Source organism: Melospiza melodia, chromosome 5, assembly GCF_035770615.1.
Source record: "Melospiza melodia melodia isolate bMelMel2 chromosome 5, bMelMel2.pri, whole genome shotgun sequence".
NCBI classification, from domain to species: domain Eukaryota; kingdom Metazoa; phylum Chordata; class Aves; order Passeriformes; family Passerellidae; genus Melospiza; species Melospiza melodia.
This window is the reverse complement of record NC_086198.1, coordinates 28,395,526-28,418,183: the sequence shown is the minus strand read 5'-3', so window position 1 is coordinate 28,418,183 and position 22,658 is coordinate 28,395,526. Positions and strand designations below refer to the sequence as shown.

At 39.6% G+C, this 22,658-nt stretch overlaps 2 protein-coding genes across 4 annotated transcripts in view; one reads left to right on the top strand and one right to left on the bottom strand.

Annotated features, from left to right (window-relative positions):
* The window catches only part of ANAPC10 (anaphase promoting complex subunit 10), a 143,848-nt gene extending 137,561 nt beyond the window's left edge, over positions 1-6,287 (top strand). For all 3 annotated transcript variants that reach the window (XR_010027772.1, XR_010027771.1, XM_063156716.1), the window contains one exon: positions 3,231-6,287. The gene's annotated coding sequence lies outside the window, so the exon portion shown is untranslated. The remainder of the gene's footprint in view (positions 1-3,230) is intronic.
* HHIP (hedgehog interacting protein) overlaps positions 1-22,033 on the bottom strand; it is a 74,972-nt gene extending 52,939 nt beyond the window's left edge. The window contains exons 1-4 of the mRNA XM_063156709.1: positions 21,760-22,033; positions 14,547-14,742; positions 7,313-7,469; positions 6,287-6,488 (exon numbers count right to left, since the gene is read on the bottom strand). Coding sequence (XP_063012779.1) covers positions 6,287-6,488; positions 7,313-7,469; positions 14,547-14,742; positions 21,760-22,026 — 822 coding nt within the window. The 5' untranslated portion in view covers positions 22,027-22,033. The remainder of the gene's footprint in view (positions 1-6,286; positions 6,489-7,312; positions 7,470-14,546; positions 14,743-21,759) is intronic.
* Between the last annotated feature and the right edge of the window lie 625 nt (positions 22,034-22,658).

Sequence of the window (22,658 nt, the reverse complement as noted above, 5' to 3'; positions counted from 1 at the left end):
GCAAAGACCTCTATGATCATTAAGTGCAACCATGAACCCAGCACCACCATGTTCACGACTAAACCACGTCCCCAGGTGTCACATCCACCTGCCTTCTGAACACCTCCAGGGGTGGTGGTTCCACCACTTCCCTGGGCAGTCTGTTCCAATATCTTGACACAAACATGAAGGCACAGTAGATGTTCCACTACCAATCAGGCATTCCAGCAAAAAGATGCCTGTGGTGACCAGATGCTTATTTGGTCCTGAGAAACTCTGGAATAATTGGCTCAGAGCAGCACAGCTAACATGTTTAATGCCTGACAGTCTACTCCCATACTCTTATACTGAACATATGAATTGCTGTGTTCCACAGCAGTCTTCATGGCATCACAGAAAATTCCTACCTGAGTCACTGGATCACTCATTAATAAGATTCTGCAGGACTGAATGCACTTGTGTTATGATTAAAAAACTATGAAAACACAGCAAGAGATATATCTAACTTGTAACTCATCTAAAGGCTATTACTGGGAAATTTGCTGAGCATACACTTAAAAAAAATTGTCAAATATTTCTGTGGAGTTTTTTTTCCTTGCAAAGAGAACTGACTGTTAAAATATTTGTAAGGAATTAAGTAGGAATATAGCATTTTAAAAACTTTGGGAATTAAAAAACCTCACATAAAGTAGTCTTACTGGTATTAGTTTGAAAGCAAGATGAACTAAGAAGGTGACTATGGCTCAAAATTTAGAAGTTTCTGTTAAAGTGTTTCTGACAAGTAAAACCATAATCTTAGAGAAGGTGACAGAGGTAGAGTTTAACTCATATGTTCTCAATGGTGATCTCTGATATCACTTAACTGAAATTTTCTGTCCCTTTTCCCTTCCCTCTCCTGCCATGCCCTTTCCTTCCTCAGAGACTTTGCCCTTTATCATGATATTCCCATGAGATACATGAGAAATATTTTATTACTAGCTAAAAAAATATAAATAGCTGAATCTCTACACAAGTGCAAGTGGTAACTGCACAATGGCAAATTTAAGGACACCCATTTTGCAGGGGTTTCTGCTCTCAGCACTGTGTGAGGCAAAGTGCAGCAGAGTGCAGCCGTTCTTGCTGGCTGAGCAATTTATGACCCTGTAACCAGCAGATACACACCACAGCTGCACCAGAGCTTAGTCACAATCAAAAAGAAAAGAAAAGAAAAGAAAAGGAAACAAAACAAAAAAGCAATAAACTGAAAATAACGTAAGGATCAGAGATGACAAGCAACTGAACATGAAGCCCTGCTGCAATTCTGTGCCTAAAGAGCTTGTTCAGTCAGTGGATTTATAAGTAGAAAATGACCTTCTAACTACAAGGACTTGATTTTACCATTGGCAGCAGTAAGATGTAAACTTGGCTACTTTGTACAGTTCTGAGGTCCTTAGTTTTAAAAGGATTTGGGGAAGTTGAATGATTATAGGGAAGGACCACAAAAATGATTTAAGGACCAACAGTTGCAGCCCTAGAGCTACTTAGCTTTTCAGAAAGTATCCTGAAAGGTGATTATAGCATTTAATTCCCAAGAAAAGTGCTAAGTTCCTAATTTTTTTGTAGTTTCCAAACCGTACCTTGATGCCTTCCCTTCTGAACAATATATTTTAGACCAATACAGGTTTTTGGGCTCAGGAGAGAAGAAAGTAAGTGAAAATTGATGTAATAGGTTGTGCTATATTTTATGGTGATTGCTGCTAACCTAAAGGTTTCCAAATCTTATGAAATAATACAGTTAATAAGATAAAATACAGTCAAAGGAGTATGAAAATTTGGAGAACTGCTACAGCATTGACCATTTTTCTGTAAGTTAGATACAATCCTGAGTAGCAGGTGACTGGACTGATCTTATAATAACAGCATATTCAGCCTTGTTACATCTCAGGAAATCATTAAATCCAAGTGTTTGGAATGTTTTGACACTTTTTTTTCCCCTGCTGAGAGCATTATGAGATAAAATCAGATTTGCATGATACTTCTGGAGCCTTTAATTTTTTTTTGCCTAATTTTGACAAGAGATTCAGACACATTAGGTCTAAATTTTCTAGATAATTGAATAACGTCTCCTTAAATGCCACTTAAAGTGTTACCATTATTACTTCAATAGCTTCTCATTTCAACTTTCTGCCTCTTTTCTACTTGGCAATAGTTTAAAACAGAAAGAAAATAACAGCAGTTGAAAATCAGACAAAGAAAAAATGGGTTCTAATATTTTCATTAAAAATTGTCTTTGCTACATAACTTTGAAGGAAGAACTGTAAAATGTTGCTCTGCAACTAACAACTCTCTTCACCACAACACAATGGAGCAGTAAATCACCAAAACAGGGAAAGCAGACTTTTAGTTTGGGTGTCTTATGAGGGTTTTTTTTTGGTAAAAGGTTCATTCTTTTCTTCTGTATACAATCAGGGTAGTTTGCAACATTAATGGGCACGTTAATATATTAGGAGATGGAATCAGTGTTTTTTCTCCACTACACTGGGCTAGATATTCCTAGATAGCTGAGCCAGGTGCATGGCCTAGATTTGGGTTACAGGTCCTTGTCTCACTCATGTCCTCACTCAGCTCTAAGGCAAGACCAAGGTACACAGATTTTTCTTGTCACCACATTCCTGAGGCAGGGGAGGAGGTGACAGGAGGGGCTTGGCCAAGTGTCCACACTTGGCAATACTTATGTAGCCAGGGTGACATAAAATGCAGTGGAGAAGGCCACAGATGTTGAATTAGCAAATTCTTGATTAATATCCATTCATGGCTTCCAACAACTAAATTAAAAAATAGGAGATCAAAAAAGCATTCCTGCTAACTGTGCAGAAATTAGGAGACGTGCAAAGAAAAATTGGTTCATAAGCTTTTTAAAAATTTTTTTTTAAATCTTCAGGAATCCTGCATCTAATGTTCTCTTGAGTAGGACCACAAAGAAGCATAAGTCACTATCATCCATTCATGAAGTCTATCTCTGTTATGAAATGCTTCTCCACACTTGTGCTAATTCCTTCTGAGATACTGGCAGCAGATAAAATTATCACTGCTCCTTTTTAATTTGAACTCCTTAAAATTCAATCATGTAACTGTCAGTAATTGCACTGCAGCAAGAGTTTTCAAGCAGAGAACCTCAGTGACTTCAATGAACATTAAAAGCCAAAGGACCAATAAAACTTGGGCAAAGAGTTGCACCACTCTTCTCACTTACTTTCTATTTTTATCCACAGACCTTCCCAGGAGTGATGGACAAGAAGGAAGCCCAGACAATCCGAATTATGTGCTTAGGGCAGCAGAGCCCATGAAGAAGCCCTACAAAGGTGCTCAGAGCAATGCTAGGGACTTCAAATGAATTTCACCAATACAGGGATCAGTAGATCCATTAGAGAAACAAAAAGGCATCTTTTTAGGAGGGAAACATTACTTTTTGTTGTACAGTGCAATCACTTCTCTTCCTCTGTTTTTGTATATTGTCTTTCTCCTTATCTGACTGCCAGTGCTGTAATGAGTGAAATATGTTTGTGAAATTAAAACCAACCTCCAGGATTATTTTTATGAAGGAAATATATCACTTCAGTTTCTTGGTTATATCATCTTCAGGATAGTTTTAAGTTGATTCTTTGGAACACATTTGCTAATTTATGAAAATATAATGATTTTATCACTGCTAAATTTCCTCTTGACATTAAAAAAGAAGACAAAATTAGCCACCACTATATAATTCCATCCATTGGTATTATAAATATCTTAATGGGATAGCTGTCCAAAATTCTTTTCAGAGGCATCAATTTATATTACCTTTGATTCAACCACAGCTGCATTATTGGCATTGTAATGATCATTATTCTAATTATTTACTGGGTACAACATATGTCTCTAAAATTCTGAAAAAGTATTTTTGCTGTTTTTACTGTCACTGGAGTTAAGTATTTGTTTCTATTTCAGGTACAGAAAGAAAATAGCAGAAGTGTCTGTTTTCAGACACTTGAGTGTAAGAGAGAAAATTTTTACACTTCTTTTTAGGGGAAAAAAAGTTTGCCTTTTCTTGGTATTATTGCTCTGAGGCTGGAAAACAGATGAGCAGTTTTTGTTTTCTTCAAAGTGTGTATATCCAAATTCTGGCACTATACATGGTTCCTAAGTGAGCACAGAGGACACATTCCATGATGTTTGCACTGTGCAAGTGGATGCAGTGTTTTACAGAGTGGTTTGTTGACGTTTTTGTAACTGCTGCCTGTTCTGCACTGACTGCTGGAAAATCATCTGTCCACAGAGTATTCTCCATTACTGATTTCTAGTATTGAAGTGTGTAAAAGGTAAGTAAAACCAAATACTCTGTCAAGTAGTGACAATGCTGCCATTGCCACAGTGATCTCCCATCCTTGTGGGTAAGGGACCATGGACAATGATTATAGGAACTAGACTGCAAATGTAAAAATGTTTAAGAACCCTTGTTTTAAAACTATAATTTAGGTTATAGGAGGTTTGGGGTTTTTGATTTATTTATTATTTTATGTAATGTACTCATTCCACAAATTCTTTACTCTTTCTATTTAAGAGTTGGAGTCCTGCTCCTAGGCACATTCCCTTTTTCCTTCCCTGCAAAGTACATAAAGCCTCCATTCTTGCCAGCCTGCATTAAACACTGCAACACAATTATCCTCAGTCACTGGACTGTTATCTAAGGGAATTGAATTAGACTTTCTAGCTTAGAAACATCAAATTATTTACACAAAATGTTGTAGTTGAAACAGATCCAGTGTAGACCATTACATGATGATTTTTTAAAAAGATCAGGTCACGGATTTAAAACAGAACTGAAAGTTGTATCTGATCCTGAGTGTACCTGTTGGGAGTCATATCAAGCAGGTTAGTGCCTGTTCAGAAAATCAGTTTTCCATTTAGCCTTGTCTCTAAGTTGCAGCTGTAAAAGTTTCCTCAAGAAAGGTTCCTTTGGGACCAATAACAGTTCTGTGGAAATTTCACTGTCAGTTTTCCACAAGTACAAATGATCAGAACTTTTGGTTAAGAAATATGAAACAGCTTTAGGTGTTCAAAACCACCCCTGATAAATCCCTTCTGTTTGGATATCTTGAACATAATGGTTATTTTCAGGGGCAGAAAGGGAAGCATTCAGCAAAATACATAATCATATAAAGTAGGTTTTTTTTCTCCTGAAAAAGGGGCAATATGTTTCATTGCTCTCTTTTTCAATACACACTAAAAACCTCTGAGATTCTCTCTCAGAAAAGTCTATCCTAATTGGCTTCTTGCCCTTACAGCTGAAACAAAATTATCAGTTAACATGTGCTATGCATTCCAAATTGACCTGTTTTGTCACAATTATCAGTTAAGTTCCCTCTGTCAAGTGTGTCAACATGACTTTCATCCATGAAGGCTTTTTGATACATAGTCCTGACTGTTCTAGGCATAACCTGATTACAACTTAAAACTTCTTTATGTAGCTGAATTTTACTTGCATTACCATTCTGAATTGTGACAAGAAATCAACATGGAACAACACTTGAATTCCAGCATTCCAGAAGTAAAATATCTTCCAACAGACTTAAAAGTTTTCCATTGGTACTTACCCCATAACTAGATGTAATTTCTCACCTCCACCTTCCAACATATTCCCATCAGTGCCCATTCCCCACTCACTGCCCCAACCACAGAAGTGTTCCCAGTGGACAGGAAGGAAGCTGTTCATCCCACCAACCCCCATGTTTGAATTCAGAGGGACAGTCACTTTTATGTGCCCTTCCAACACACACAGTTTTAGAGCAGCCTCCCACCCAGGGAAGCTTGGGCTACATTTGGGGTTGAGCCAAGAGGGAATGAGCACCCCTGCTCCTCTCCAGGGCATCCCTGACCATTCCCAGGCCCCCTCCTGTGTCCAGGTCTCCAGGCATCACTGAGCACCTGGAGGGCAGGGGAGGCCCTGAGCCAAACTTGCTCCCACTGCCACCACAGCAAAACTCATCTGAATTCAATGGGCTGGAAATGAGCCCAAAGGATGAAAATACAAAGATACTGCTGTGAAATGCTGGTGCTGAATAGTTTCATTTGAATTTAAAGTGAGGAAAAAATGAAGGGAAAGAAAATAGTTTGATAAGAGTTACAAGATGCTGTTTTCCCACTATGAGTTTTCACTTCTTTGCCATAAAGAACTGTGGTGTTACTCTTTTTTGTTATTTAAATTTAATTATACCTAAAAAATATTCTTCCCATTTCACCCATATACATGCTAAAATATAAAATGGTAGAGGTAAGTATAAAATCCAACCTTTATTCCACTTTGAACAAGCTTGTGTATATCCAAAAAAGGTTCCTTGAGTATGTCTCCTTCGGGAGTGAAGATCTTCACGTATCCTTCTTTCTCAAGAACGAAGAGGCGATGGGATCCATCCCCACAATGTACTGCTCCCACAGGCTGCCTCAGTCCACTCACAACCTCCTGAATGCAGAAGCAGTTGTGCTTGTGTTTTCTAAAGAAATTTACAGAAATAGTGAGACATTTCTTCTTTCTCGTAACCATGACACAACAGTGTCCCAAAAAGATAAAATTATTGTTGTGCAATAATATTAAAAACAGGTTTATAATAAAACATTTAAAATATATTAATGTGGATAAATTATTCCCTTGAATGTATGCAAGTACATAATACAGAAAATCAGCTTTAACTTCAGTTGAGGAAAATTTGGTCTGCATACAAAAATGAGAACATTAAATAAACTTAGATCCAAAATGTAGAGCAATGGGAGAGGAAAAAAAGTTGGCAAAAGAAGAGAATAATTTAGAAATACAGAATTTCTACTATAAAATAAACAGAGTAAATTTCATCACTTGGATAAAATTTGGATTCTAATATCCATTTTAAAATAACGACTTATGATGGAATAATCTAATTTAATTATTTTCACAAAAAAACCCTCCACAAATGAAATAAATTGAAGATTATGACATAAATTTACTAATAAACTTATTGCTGTTTTTTAGTAATATTAAATTTAGGTACAGATTACTTCCCAGAACTATGAATGATCCATGGGCTGGACAATAACCAAGATCCACAGGGTGGATCAGAGCAGGATTCTAACACCTTTTCAGCAAGGCAAATATCAAATGGTACTGAAGTGCTGAAGCTCGTGTAACTTTCTCTTTTGACGTACTCTAGCAGCAGCTAAGGAAAGTCACATCTGGAAAACACAGCTGCTCAGCATAAGCACACACGGAGCTGTTTCTCTGTGAAAACCACAGGCTTTGCTAGGGGGTTTTTTTCAGCATTAAACAGCATTTATCTTTATGAACCTGCTGATCTCTTCCTCTTTGTCGTATTCTTCCATGTGGTCCAGGGAGTTAGAAGCTGGCCCTCGCACTTGTTTTCTTGGAAAATCTGGAAAGCACACACCACCATCTTTTCTTGCATAGTAATAGCAAAACTCATCAGCTGTAGTTTGGAGGAAACCTTAAAAATGCAAAAGAGCATACAAATATTTAGTGTGTTGTCATGTCTGCAGTTTTGTGTCATCAAACTCATCTTTAAATAGATTAAAGTGGAAAAAGACATTTTAAACAAAGGGCTATCTGCAAAAAGAGAGTCTGCTCTGAATAAACACAAATGTATAAACACAAACTGAGCATTGCCTTTTGCAGTTTATTCATCTGTATTTGTATTAAACCTCATTTTCAGTGCGCTTAAGTTTCATTCAAAATGACACAATAGTTCACTCACTAAAAAATTAAGAGACAAAGTTCAGAGTTGAGGCTGTGACACACTTCTCCCTAATTTTAACCCTATCAATCAAGTCTAGTATCTGCTGTAAAATAGCCTGAGCAGCTTCTGTTTAACTTTTTTTAAATAAGTGATTAGTTCTAGTCAAAATCTCAGTGAAGACTCTGGTAAAAGACATGCAGTAAAAGATTTGTGGAATGCTGCCAGCAAAGGACATTGGTTGGAGAGGTGAGAAGTGGGAAGTAGTGCTGAAAACTGCACCACGTTGACATCCAGGTGGTCTCTCCAGCATTAAAGTAGCTGAGCAGTGTCCCATGGTGAAGTCCAGTTCCTCAGCCCCATCCCCTGAAAAAGGGATATGTCTCATGCTGCACTGGATAAAAGGTGGTCCTTAGGTTTTAGGTTAAAATGGGAAGGATTTTGAAGATCCAGAGAAACACAAAGTTGATAAAATGGGAGCCTTTGAAGAAAAACCCTGCCACTATTGCTATTAATTTCTTGCATTTTATTAAAGGACGTTGAAAAAAAAATCTGTTTCTGTTCACAAACCTATTTCTAGTCATTTCAATCCAGGTTTTAATCATGAGTATTAAATATAAGAAGACAGAGTCTGGCCAGTTATACATGCACTATTTCACCAGAACATTGTTGAGATAATATGTCTTAAGTTACCTTTGTTCCTGTTTGCATTACTGGCAACTGTCTTAGGATGTACTATAGTCCAGGACATAACTCATAGGATACACAGAATTAGCACTTAATTGGAATTAGAGGCCTAATTTATGCATGGCTTTACCACTTGTGAATAATGCAGTAATCCATAGATCTTGGCCATAAAACCTCTGGCTTACAACGTACAATAAGAACTGATCAGGGACAGCTGTGTTTCATTGGAAAATGCCAATTTCTTACAAGCAAAGCTTTTTCAGAAACATTATCAGTTTTGACAAAATTTTACTTAGCATGATGTTTCTGGTCCAAGCTCAAACTTCTGGTCTAAATGAAAAAGACAGAACCAGACAGCAAACCTTGTATCACTATACTCCAATGTCTTGTAATTAGGGTGTTTCATTAGGAAGAGGAATATTCAGGTCAATGCCCCTCATCTGTCAGGCAAGAGTTTGACCCTAAGTCTCCCATTTCCCAAGTAAATGTCCTAACAACGACTTTATTAGCTATCCTGGGGTGGTCTCTCTGTGGCTTTCTTCATGGAAAATTTCGAAAGAGTTCAATTTCTTCCTTATGTGGAATAGGAAAATTTTTTGGATCCCAGAATTCTTGTGGAGTGAAAAGCCTTTCCCACCCAACTATACTTCTTTTCATATATATCTTCCTTTAAAAATATTGGAAAAATGACAGGACAAAGTCTGCCTTTGATTTCTATAAAATAATATCTGGAAACACATGGTAGTGTGTTGTGGTGTAAAAGTTTAATTACCATGATTTGGAGCTTCAGTAAACTTCATCTCTGAAGAGCTGCTTTTAATTTATAGTTACTTGGAGAAAATGGGAGATGTAATTTCAAGTGGAACAACTGAAGAGGAATTCTGATATAATCATAGAGTAGTATTCCAAGGCTTGTAAATATAATGCCAAAATCAAAGGTAATCTAAAATCTTGCTGTTGAATTATTTGACTTAAGAATACAGGGGTTTGTCTTTAATAATTTATTTCTCTAGGCACAGTGGGTCATTTGAAAAAATGCAATAGCAAATTAGAGGTGTACGATTACTAAGAATTTCTAGAATTTTCCAAGTATACAATTTACTAATCACTAAAGATAAACTTCTCTTGGCTTGAGTGTTATCTTTAGTCAGGGAAACCCAGAGCAGGTTGTGATCATGTTGTTCACTAAGAAAATGTCAATTTTAAATAACAATCAGATGAAAACTCACTTGATCAGAGCAATGCCTTTTCTTGTATGTAAGACTGATCCCTTTGCCTCATGAAATATTTTATCATGCACTAAAGTGCATGGTGCACTGCAGTTGCCTTTTGCTGCTTAGCAAATCCATCAGCAGATTCTAAGAAAGGATAAGGCTCATGGACCATTTTCATTAGAAACACTTGTAAAAAAGTGGGGCTAGAATTAAACTATGAAAAATGCTGCATTACTGGGAGGAATGTAACCTCTGTAAATACAGTTTCACCTGTGCATTAAGGGTGGAATATTGCTATTTTATTCTATAAAAACATAGTAATTTAGAAAAAAAAACCCTCCGTGTCTTATATATGCTCTATTTAACATACTAACAGCTTACCAGAGGACATTTAGAGAAACATTTGCTTCTGCACTCCTATCTGCTTGTAGCCATTTATTATCTTCTTTCTCATGCTTAGATTGTAAGGTCTTTAGTGTACAGTTTGCCATTTTGTTCAGAGTTTGTACAGTGTCCAGAAGAATGGTCCCTGACAAGTGCCCCTAAGCACTAGAATTGTTTGGAGAAAAGGAAAAAAAAAAAGGAATAGGGACTGCAACCCTTGGTCCTGTGTGAATTTCTGTACTAACTAATTTATTTTAAAAGACTCATACATATTATTACAAATTTCCTACCAGCTGTGTACGCGTTGACAGAGCGGTGCCTGTGTTAACAAAGAAAACTGAAATCACAAAGGATGATTAAACATCATGTTTAAGTGTCAGATTTTGCACAGGCTTGCATTTCTATGCTAAACTCTGTCTTGCAAACAAGAATCCAACGACAGGCTTTTCAGTTAAGGCAGCTACAGTGAAGGCTTTCTGTGTTCGCCTTTATAAAACACTGTGGGAATAAATTGCAAGATTAGAAGCCTTTTCAAAGGAAAACTGCTCCCAGCTGATCCCCACCTCCTCTCTCCACTGGTATTTGCAGCCAGTTGTTCCTCACCCTGTATCTCCCTTCCTGTCCTATCTTCACCAAATTCCACTTTGCTGGATTCCCTGATTACCCATCCCCTTTCCTCTTCTCTCTGACACACAACTCCAGTGCCATGGCAGCACACATCTCAGACTTTGCAGCAAGTCAAAGACTTTGCCTTGCACACAGGATTGAGTATCATCCACTCATCTGAGGAAACCTGCACTGCCTTTGAGGGCATCTGGAAATCAGGCTCACCTGCTTGATTTCTGCTGTGACCTTGAGCATACAGTTCAACTTTGTGTCAAAGCAGCCTTTACCTTTTGGGGATTTTTTTTCTGATTTGTACCTTTGACAGCTAGATGTGAATTTGTTCACAAAAGCCCCATATTCTCCTCTCTTCTCAATTGCCAGTAAAAACCAAACCAAAGACGTGATTTCAGACAGATCGTTTCAAAATGTACTAAGTCCACTGGTAGCTCACATAATTTCCAACTGGTTTTCAAGAGACTGGTGACCCTCGTCTCCTGCCCAGACACTGCAGGTTCCTGCACACAGGCAGGGTTGATCCCCTTCATGCTCTTGTTACCAGTAGCAAATTTACCACCCACTACTGTTTTTCTGCAGGTTGACTGTGACCATTAATCAGCCATGTTAGAACTTCTGGAAGTGCTCTGTGAATTGTAGAATTTCTTAGAATTCCAATGTTTTCAGCTGGAATTCCAACATTTTGGAACACCCTGTTTGGTGCTTGAAAAATCCTATCAGACGTCTGTTCTGGTAATGTCTGGATTCAGACCTGGGCCTGGATCTGAATTCACCCACAATCATCTGGAACCCATTTCTTCAAATGGAAATAATGGAGGCCAGATAGCTCAAAATCTCTCCCATGTCCTTGGATGGCACCATGGCTGTGGCACAGGTTTGTTCCTTAGAATATGCCACTTCCAATGGCATGGATTGAGTTTCTGATTATGTCTAAAGGCAGAATCAGCTGTGGTTTTCTTTACTATCTGTATTAGTAATAAATATTACACAGTCTTCCCTTATGGAAAAGGAAAACTTAAAATTCATATTGACTGAAGACACTTCATTAAATCACTTAACTCCAGTGTCTCCATCAATAATCCCTTAAACTGAGGCTTGAAGTAAAGATTAGATGAGAAATAATCAGAACAGTTATCTGGAATGAAGCAGAAAAGCTCTAATCTCAAAGTCTTGGTGAAACATTACACCCTCCTGCTCATCCAGATAATCCTAATAGCTTCTGATATTATTCTGCTTGAATAAGGAATAAGGTCCACTTTTTCTCTCAATGTTCCTTAAGAAGTCAGTGGAAGTTCTGATTCAGTCATAACTGGTGGGCAAACTGCTGTCTTCAAAAGAGTTAACCAAGGATCTGCTAGAGTTTTCATCTTTGCAGGAGACAGAACATAAATGAATTTTTGAAGTTAACTCATGAAAATAACTGATGCATAATTTCTCAGCCTTCTTGGTTAATATGTCCTGCTAACATTTCAATCCCAGAAAAGATGCTTGTGTCTTCAAATGTTAATAATATTTCTCATTTGCACAGGACTTAAGGGATAAAATTATTTTTGTAGTCAGCAATTTCCTTAAACTCTGTTGTATTGGTGTTCAGAAACAATTAGCACTCCCTAATGGAGGAAGAGTAATTATTCGACATTTTAACAAATGCACAGTGAATCATTGCCAGAGACCTTGGGTTTGGGGGCCTGTTAATTTTCAACTCTTTGTAAAATCCTCCAGGCTAAGCTGAAAACACAGCTTCCGCATTTTCTATTTTTTTCTTTCTTTTGCAATAAATATTATTATGGATATACAAGTCTCACAAGGAAAACAGAACCCCAAATAAGTTATTTTAATTACTTATGTTTCAGAATGTACAAGACTATGAAACTATATTAAAATACTATAGGTCATCTTCTCAAAAAGAGGGACCTGAATCTTAATGAATACCTTTGGGAAATGCAAGAATAGGTATCAACAACCATGAGTACCAGTCAACTCACCAAATTAATCCTGTTGGTGGATGTAAGCATGCAACAAGTTTTTGTTAGTACAACCTACTTTCAGGACAAGTAGTTAGAACAATTATTAGCATCTGATTGATGTAGGAAAAATCCTATTTTAACTGATGCTAAAGTACGTAAGCTCTTTTGCTGCAAAGCACAGTGCTCTGCCCAGTGCTAAAGTTATGCTTTCATCTGGTTATCTTTCAAGGCAGCCTGGGTGGTCACAAAAAGCACTTGACATCTTGATGCACTTCAGCAGTTTTACATATACACAAACTTTGTAGAAAAATAAATTTGTCATTCGTCACCACATATGTTGATCTGAGGAGCGAGGTTCCTGTGGCTGTAGCTCCTGTGCTGCTCAGCCCTTTCTCATCCTCCCTCCCTCCACCTCCTCCTTCTTTCCCCCTTTTCCCTCTTTCACTTTTTTCAATTAAATAAATTGTTTCCTCATAAACGTAGAATGTCACAAAACAACTCTGAGGGTCTCGTTGTGCAGAATATGAAAATCATTTGTGCTAGCTACAAACTCATGTCAAAAATGTCTTTGTGCTGACTTCTTGTATGGGCCAAACATTTAGAATATCTAATCTGTTATCGCTGTTCAGCAGGCAGTCTTGGCAACTATGATCTATTCTGCTTTGCTTTGGGGAATGTGATAAAGAGCAAGAAACAGCTGGTTTAAGAAAGCCTTAGAAACATCTCTTAGTTTATAAAGACAATAATAATATTTTCATATTTGAATGGGTTGAGATACATGTTAAACCACAGTAAAAGGAAAAAGTAAGTCAATTCAAAATGTTTTCTCAAGTCAATAAAAGAACACTGCAAAAAAAATCCCTGCACTCTTGGGGTTTCAGAGAAAACAAGTACACACTGTAAACATGCAATTAAAAACCTATCCTGCAAATCCCATCCACTTAAACTATCCCCTTTACTCAAATATGTTTATATTATATTACAAACTGTGTTCATATGTTAAAAGTGACTATTCACAAATTCATTTTTCATTTCATTATCAAGTCTTTTTTTCCAGTCTGTGTTGCTAGTTTAAAGGAAAAAAAAAAAAAAGAAATCTTAACCTATTTAATTATTTTCTCCTGTGTGGCATTGTTTATAAGTAGTGTTTGGACAGGGAAAAAAGCATAGTTTAAAAATGACAGTCTTAAACATATAAATAATTTACTATTGGGAATACCAAAGATGTTATTTAACATAATAGTGTCTTAAGACAGTGTTTCTAAAAGAGCCATCCTCTGCGGTTATTTTGTTGATATAGTTACAAGTGATAGCACACATTTGGTGACTGCCTCAGACAGCACAGGGCAAACTCTGCTTTTGGTTATGTCCAGCTAACTCCACTGACTACAGCGAGGAAGTGTTAGGTAAGTCAAGAATTTGCTTGTTAACAGCACGCTGGAAGTGATTCAAAGATCACAGAAGTCTATCAAATAGGGCCCTTTGATTTCAATGGGCTTTAAACCCCGTGGAAAAAACATCAGTTTCTAGGGTAACAAAACCAGAAAAAACACTTTACTCATCAGCTTATAGAGGCTACAGCAAACAGCCAGGACCTTTTATTTCTTGCATTTTAAGCAAACTATCATTTAGAATAGCCTCCTGGATGGCCAGCTGCTTTTTTGCATGATCAGAATGAACACAATAATATTTCAGCAAAGGTAACAGTTTCAGGTGCCTTTGACAACAATCAAACCATGTGCGTTTCATGGTGAGTTTAACAGGAGGGTGGCAAGAAAGCCCTCAAATTATTTACCTCCCTACACAAGATGTGCTGGGAAGACATTCTTTCCCTGCTTGGGCAAATCCCCTGGATATCAGTGGAGATTTTTCCTGGTTAGAAGCTGGATCTACAACTGCTCAGACAATATCAACATATCAGGACATCATTTAGCCCCATATTTTGTTATGAGTTTTACCTGGTATGTGACCTCTGCAGGTGTAATAGAACTCTTTACAATAGTCTTTGCACAGGTAGGGAAGCATTAGTTCTTTTTCAGGAGTTTCCCCTTTCTCAGGTGAGTGGAATAGGTTCTGAGCATGAGGTGAGCAGTGTGCACACTTGATTTCCTCCAGCAGCTTCGCACATTCTGTGTTGTTGGTAACAGAAAGGACCTGCAAGCCACAAACCAGAGACAAGTAAACCTGTGACCTGTGTCCCCATCCTACACAAAGAAAGATTGCATGGCCTCATGCCATAAATAAAGCTAATGGAACCAATACAGTTACTATCAATGCATCGAGTTTCATGTCACCGTTCTGGAGGTGCAGAAGTTATTACTATGAAATGTGCAATATGCCATTGGTACAGTGAGATTTTAATTTCTCTGATTTCTTACAGAGGCTTCTTACAAGATCTTCTATAAGATTTCCTATCTGAGCTTGCTTCTCAGAGAAGAATAACAGTACTCAAGTTATTTTAAGGACCCGTGCCCGCCATCACATAGGCAATTTCTGAACTATAGGAATCATTTACACAAGAGGGAATTACACCAGCAGGCCTACCCACTTCTCTGACAAGAAATACCTAGAATCCTAACTTGTAAGGTAGCCTACTCAAGTGTTTAGAGACTAAAACTTAAAATTCTTGCATCAGAACACATCAGGAAAGCCATGTTTAGGTATTTGTAAAATAGGTGTATCTTGAACAACACAAAGCCTGGCTGCTGAAATGACTGCTGTGGAATTCAGCAGGCACCATGGATTTTTCATGCTTTAAATGCTGCTCTGCTTTTTGCTCTCTCTAATGCACACTATTTGGAGGTGTGTATGTTTTCAGACATTTGTCTATTTTAAGTGCAAAAGTAGAATTTGTAATGTCTTGTTTGTGTCAATATGGAAACAGTAACTTTGTCCTCTAATAAAGCATATATTATGGATGCATAGCACTTAAAGAGGCACGAAACCACAACTGATGATGTGTTTAAGTAAACACAGGAACTGAAGTAGTGCAATGTCATCAAATCATGAAAAATAATGGAAAACAGCGTAGTTGTCTTCATTAGCTTTTGAATGCGTGTACTTTATTAATCTATTGTTAACTACATGGATTGTTTTTTGGTCATTCATCCCAATGGTGGGCAGTGGGAAAAGTGTTCTCTCCCTTGAGAGGGTCTGAATCTGTTCCAGTGCAAAAACAAAGCTCAGGTTCCTTCTGCTATTTATGTAACACAGTTATAAACAGAGACTGTACGACACTTATGTTAAGAAATATTGATGTCATAAATATATGTATTGTATGAGATTTGTAAATATTTACAAACAACACATTTGAAAATATTGCTAGTTTTTCTAGCAAGTTTGTATCTCTGGGCTGATTTACAGAAGGACTTTCCAATGTCATTCCCTTGCCATGTTACATTAAAGGGAATTATCTAAGTTGCTTTTGATAAATAAGTTATTTAGTGCAGGAACACTCTGGATATGCTTGAGTTTGATATCTCATAGGTCAGCTCTCTTCTAGGATGTTATACTTTGATAACACAGGTCTGAACTCAGCTTTTTATTTACGGGGCATAATTACATAGACCTCAAATGCTTGAGAGAAATGCACTTTCAATTGTTTAAAACAGGTATGTATTCAAAATATGACACAATATATGGCCCATACATTTAAACAACATCCTATTTTTAACAACCTTAATTTAGAAGGCATTGTCTATCCAGGAAAATTTAGTCTTACCATACATATATTGTCAAAAGAACATCTGAAATGTGCACTAAAGTTTAGTGTTGTAAGTTGGACCACTGATTAAAAGAACACCATTTGGCTTCTACCCTTATTCTGGATGTGCTGCCATTGGCTTCAAAAAGAATTCCTCCAGGATTGCCAGGATCACTAAATGCAATAAATGTTCTGTTCTTCAGACTATCTGCTGTCAAACTATCCTCAGCTTCATAGCACCTGCAGGCAAGTAATGTGGTTAACATCTGCTACATATAGTTTATTATCTCTCTTCAAACCTTTCTTGAGAATGTAATTATCCCACATATTTTGTAAAAGGTTTGTCTTTTTTTTTTTTAAGCTTTAAGACAGTAATCAATCAGACAGAAATGAACCGTGCGTGTTGCCTGTATGGCAAAAGGTTTGCCTTAATCCTGAATTCTTTCAGGAATTTCTTCCATGGCCACAGGCTCTTCTCTCCTGAAAAAGTGTAGATTCCTTTTGCTAGGTTGCCCATTTGGGCCATAGCAGTAGAATTCTTAACCTCAGTCTTCTTTCTTGAATTTCAAATGTTGTTCTGAGATATGGTAATTTATTTAAATAAATCTTGATGAAAGAAGTAAATATGGGTATTTATTTACTTAAGAAGTAGATATGGGTATTTATTTAAATAAATCTTGATGAAAGAAGTAAAAATACAATAATAACTACTAGAAATTACAACCAGAATACATAACAACTAAAACTTGCAACTTGAATACTGCTGAGGGTTGCAGTTCAGGTAGTAGAGAAGAGACTTGACATGTTTGCAGCAATCCATGCATGTTCTGCACTAGCTGAACTTTCCTCAGGGATGCTGTGATTCTGACACAGGGAAGGGGCCTGTATAATTCAGTCAGGTCACTGGCTGCCAAACAGGCCAAGTCTGAAGCCAACAAGGGATGAGCAAAACCACTATCCATAAATGCTACTTTTTAAGAACATCATGTCACTTGTCTCTTGAAGTAAGGATGAAATGACCCATTTTGGTGCTTGAATCAAAGGACTGTGAGTACAGACCCTTCAAAGTACTTGCCTACATGCAGTAGTACCACCTGGCTTGCAGAAGTCTCAGAAGTTTTCATCAGGGAGTTCATCTCAGACTTTCTTGTGGTAACAGTGTGATGGTATGTTTAGAAGTACAAGTAAACACAAGGTATTACTAGGTAAATATTCAGTGTGTTTATTGAATTAACTCCACAGAGATGCAGATAGAAGACTGTACTTCTACTGGAAGGCTCCAGAACACATTGTGAACGGGGGGGGGGGGGGAAATAAATTACAGGATGGCAAAGCTAATTTACTGTTTCTTGTGGAAAACGTAATTGACGTTGCCTGGTGATACAAGCTTGCCAACATTTCAGTCCTCAAAGTTAAGACAAAAGGATCCTAATCCCCCTGAGCAGCTGCTATCCAGGAATTAACCACAGGAATTCACCCCCTCATGTCATTTCTGGAATGAATCTTGGTCATATAATAGCTAATCGGAAGATTAAGGAATGAGAGTCAATCAATTATCTGAAAATCAAGTACAATGTTACTTAACTTTTAGAACGCTCAAGCAAAATAGGGTGGTAACATTTGCTCTGTGTGAGGTCTGATGTGTAACTCTGTACTGGCTTGGAGATAGGACAAGTCTCTATTCTGAATTTCAGTAAATCAATAATGTATTTATCCTGGAGTATACTAAACCAGTTCTAAGCATATTCTGAAATACTTATTTAAATAAAGCTTTTTTGGTTGGATGTCTACTTTGAAAATGACCTTAAAGTTGACAATGGCTTTGGTCTTTTGAAGAAATGTAAACTAATTTCCTGCTTCAATTTTTAAAGTCGTATGTGAAACCATCAAACTGCAGTGGTTTAAACTAACTGCGCTCTGGAAAATATGTAAAACTTCCAAACATTTATTGCAACATGCCTAATAATGATTATGCCTGCTGCTGACTAATTTACAACATCTGTAAGATCATCCTTTAATCTCTAGCCACATGAAAGTGGAACGGGTAGACTAAAGGTAAGATAAATCCTGGAATGCACAGGAAAGCACAGCATACTAAATTGGTTTATCAACAGAAGGAAGAATGCAAAGAAGAAGAAACAGAAGATGACACAAGAGACAGACAGAAATTCTTTACGACTAGTATTGTCATCTGTTTTGTGTACTCTGTCATATCTAGTTAGAGAAAGGCAGTAGAATTTTGATGCTAACAGAAGGAAGAAACCAGTGAAATAAGTCATTGCATTAAGCCATATTTGATATACAAGCATTTATGTCTAAAAATCATGTGCTGACGAGATTGTTCAGCTGTTGAGTTGAACATATGCCTCTTCTGTATTACAGTGCTGGATTATGTCATTAAAGAGTTCAGTTTCAATTTTAGGGTAATATTTAAATAGATCATTGTACTAAGGCAGCTGTTAAAGGGACCCCAAGATGAGTTATTTGTTTAGTTGGATGTGTTCAACAATAGCCTTTGTTCATGAAAGAGCCAGAGCAAACAAATGATTGTAAAAGGGCACACTTGAAAACAATTACTTTTCACCCATTCCTTGACAGCCTTGGCTGTGAAACCATCCAAGGTAGAGATGACTTCTTTGCCTTTCAGGCTGTAAGCAAACTTTTAGAAAAATTGATATTGCAATGTTTGGCTGGGATGTAGCAGCCCTTCATAAACAAGGGGATATTGCCAGAAAAATAAAAGAGTTAAATGTCAACAACAGGATGCAAATATTTTTCTTGAGCCAGTGCAGTGTTGTATCTGCTCTTTACGGGAGCTCCATTATTGTTCCCAAAACTGCAGGTGGTGTTTTCATTTATAAGCACAGATCAATAATTTGGTCAAAAATTCTCACAGACCCAGCATCTTAACCAAGAGGCTCTTATTAGAATGTCTACTAAGCATGGTCAATTAATTTATTTTTTTTAAAAAGATGGCAGTGCTCGGATTTCTGTTAATGGCATGGCCTCTCCATCATGTAGGTAGATGATGTAGTTTAAAAAAGCTAGTTTGGGAACTGTAGTAGAACACAGTTTTAAAAAATGTGCTTTTAGAAAAGTTACATTCAAATGTATACCATAATACTATGCCAAGTCTTCTACAGAATGACCACCCCATTCTGTTAACTATAAATTACATATATTTTCACATATTTTTAATCATATATCTTTATCAGATATGATAAAGCAGATTTGTGAGTTTCATTAAAATTAATCTTCAGGGAAAAAAGTCTGATTTTACAACCCTGTACAATAACATTGCTTTAAAAATGTAATTTATATTTTAAAGAAAATACAAAATGGGTTCAACAGCTCAGGAATAGGTACTGTGGTCACTTCCTCACATTTACATCAGGTTTTTAGTACCGTCAGTAAGAAAAAAAACACACTGGAAAGGAATTAAAAGATCTTTTAAAGTAATAGTAAGAAGAGAATAAACACTTCAACTGCCTGGGGATGGAAAACTAACCAAAATTGCACTTCCAGTTTATTGCATTCAACCAATTACCACAAGGGTCTCCAAGCACTGAATAATCTCAGTAGTATATATGCCACCGAGACATTGCAAACAGGGTGAATTAAGGACATATTTTCCAGTCCTTATTATTTTTTTCCTTTTTTTTTTTTCCCTTCTTTTTTTCCTTTTTTTTTTCCCCAGCTAGATCTTTCAGGTTATCTGTGTGTGGTTATAGTTTAATTCAATCATCACACAGGAGCCTAATGACACTGTCTCTAGACAACATGAAGAAATATATCTGCCTTGAATCTCAAACTGCTGCTGCATATGGTATGAATAAAGAGAGATCTGCAGCTGAAAACCTGCAGTAAGACAGTTCTCAATCATCTGGGAATAGAGGGGGTAGGACAAATGCTCCCTCAAAAGGCATGAACATTTGGACAGAGCTGGGGACTGAAGGAGAATGATGTTCTCCAGTTTCACCCATTAGTGAACCAACTAACAAACACAATGGTGTTGTTGTTATTCTTTTGCCATAAGCAACAGGACTCTGTGTGTGGGCAGCAGTTTAGTGGGGAGGAGGATAAGTCGACCCCTTTTTGTCCTATTGATTTTTTCCTATTTGCATGACTTGAGCAAATTAAATGATGCAATATGGCTTTTTGTTACAAAACAAAGTGAGAGATACCACCCAGACACATATGTTGATTCGTAGAAGCTGTTTACATGAGAATGGAGTGAAATCTACCGTGAACTGAGCATAAAAATTCGATTCAGGCTGGGTATTTTTTTTTTATTATGCTTGGGCCAGCAAGACTGAAACACAAGTTTTCCAAGAGTCTCTCAGACCTTGACAACTAGAGAGTTGTAACTGAGGAATTCTTAATTAAACCTAAAGGAGGATGAAATGTTACAAAAACCCCCCAAAATAACAAAAGGAAATGAAAGAAAAGGAAAAGTAATAATATTTTTTTTAAAGGCACCTGATTGTTTATTTCATGTGCAGTGATTCTTAATGACATTATTCAGCAACTTCCCTCCCCGTGCATACCCCCGGATGCAGCACTGGCCAGCACAGCGCAGCTTATCAAACACAGTCCTGCCTGGTTAGGTACCCACGCCTTTGAAAATCTAAGCAACAGGCTGATAAGCAGAATTTAACTTGCTAAAGGATGCAGAGAACTTGACAATTTTAAAAAATCGGTGAGCAGAGGAGGTGCTTCCCTTCACATGACCGCAGCTTGAAACTGGGCAGAGAGGCTGCCAGGTAATGTGCAAAGGCAGAGTATCTCAGGGCACCTGGTGAGACACCGGCCCTGGGCGAGAGCCGGGACACCGGGGCTCCACAGCGGACACTTCGGGAGCTTTCGCCGCTGACACACGGAACCGTGAGTAGCACACGGGCCCCGAGGCGGCCGGTGATCACGGAACGTCGGTACACCGGCACCAAGCCCCTATCCGAACGCCCTCCCGAAGTGAGCATGTGGAGCAAACTGGACACGATCTCTCACGCCAGGAAAAGCCCAGCCCGGATGGCACCGCCGGGCGAACGCGCAGCCCCTCCGCTGCCACCGCTGCCGCCCGGCTCCTCCGCCCTTCCCGCAGCAGCGCCGGTACCTGCGGGCGGCCCGGCCGCGCTGCACGGGCACGGCGCCGCCGCCGGACCCTCGGGCGCTGCGGGCAGAAAGTAACCGGGAGGCAGAGCCGGCACCGCGGTCCCCCCGCGGGGCGCCCGTGTCCCCTCCGGTTGCGGAGCGGAGCCGGCTCCCCGCGCCTCCCGCGGCAGCGTCAGAGCCGCGGCCGGTCCCGCTCCCGCCGCGCCCTCGCCCCCCGCCGCGGCATCGCCCCCGCCGCCCGCGTGGGAACGCGGCAGGTTCGCGGCCGGTGCGCGGCTCGGCGCAAAATAATAAAAAACAGCCCAGAACGCCAAAAACCTCCCGCAAAGCCCGGCGCAGCCCCAGGTGGTGCCTACCTTGGCTTCGGCGTGCGGCAGACCCTGCGCCTCGGAGCGGGAGCAGCAGGACAGGCGGGGGTAGAGGCCGCGGCACATCGCCTCCCCGCCGCCCGGGGCCTCCGGGGACAGCACCCGCCGGTCCCGCTTCTTCAGCCGCCGCGGCGGGGTCCCGTTGAGGCACCTTCTCCTCCGGGCGCCGCTCTCCCCAAACTTGGCATCCCCCTCGAAGAAGCACAGAACCACGGCCACCAGCAGCAGCTTAAACGGCAGCATCTTGAGCATCATGCCTGAGGGAGCGTGTGAATGCACCCAAACCGGGGGTGGGGGGGTGGGTGGGGGGAGAAGGAAGGAGGGGAATCCCACTGACTTTTCTTTGCACTTCAGATCAGGAAACCACCTCCCTCCCCCAGAAGGGGAAAGTCTGGAGGAGAATAATAACAGCGGCGGTTAAAGAGCCGACGGAGGAACAGCACCTCGGCCACCCCCTCTTCTTCCAAAAAGGTGGACGCGAAGAGGCAGGAACGGGGGGGACCGAGCCGCCGAGCCCGGCGGGAGGATGCTCGAAGCCGGCGAAGTTGTGCGAGCGGCACAGGTTTTAGCAGCTGCCGCTGCCGCGCCGAAGCGCCGAGGCTCGGGGCGGGCCGGGCAGCGGGCGGCGGCAGCAGCCCTTCACTTGTCGTCCCATAGGAAGGGTGTCCCCGCGGCGGGACTGCGGCGGCGGCCGGGCCGGGCGATGCCCCCTCCGCTGCTGCTGCTGCTGCCGGCGGCGGCGGCTGCGGCTCGTCCGGGCTCTCATGTTTCGCTCCCTCTTTTCTTCTTCTTTTTAAGCGGCGCGCGGGGAGGTGCTGCCACCGCGCGCCCTGCACGTCACCCGGCGGCATCCACCGGCCGCGCGTGCCGCCCGTGGGGGCCCGCCG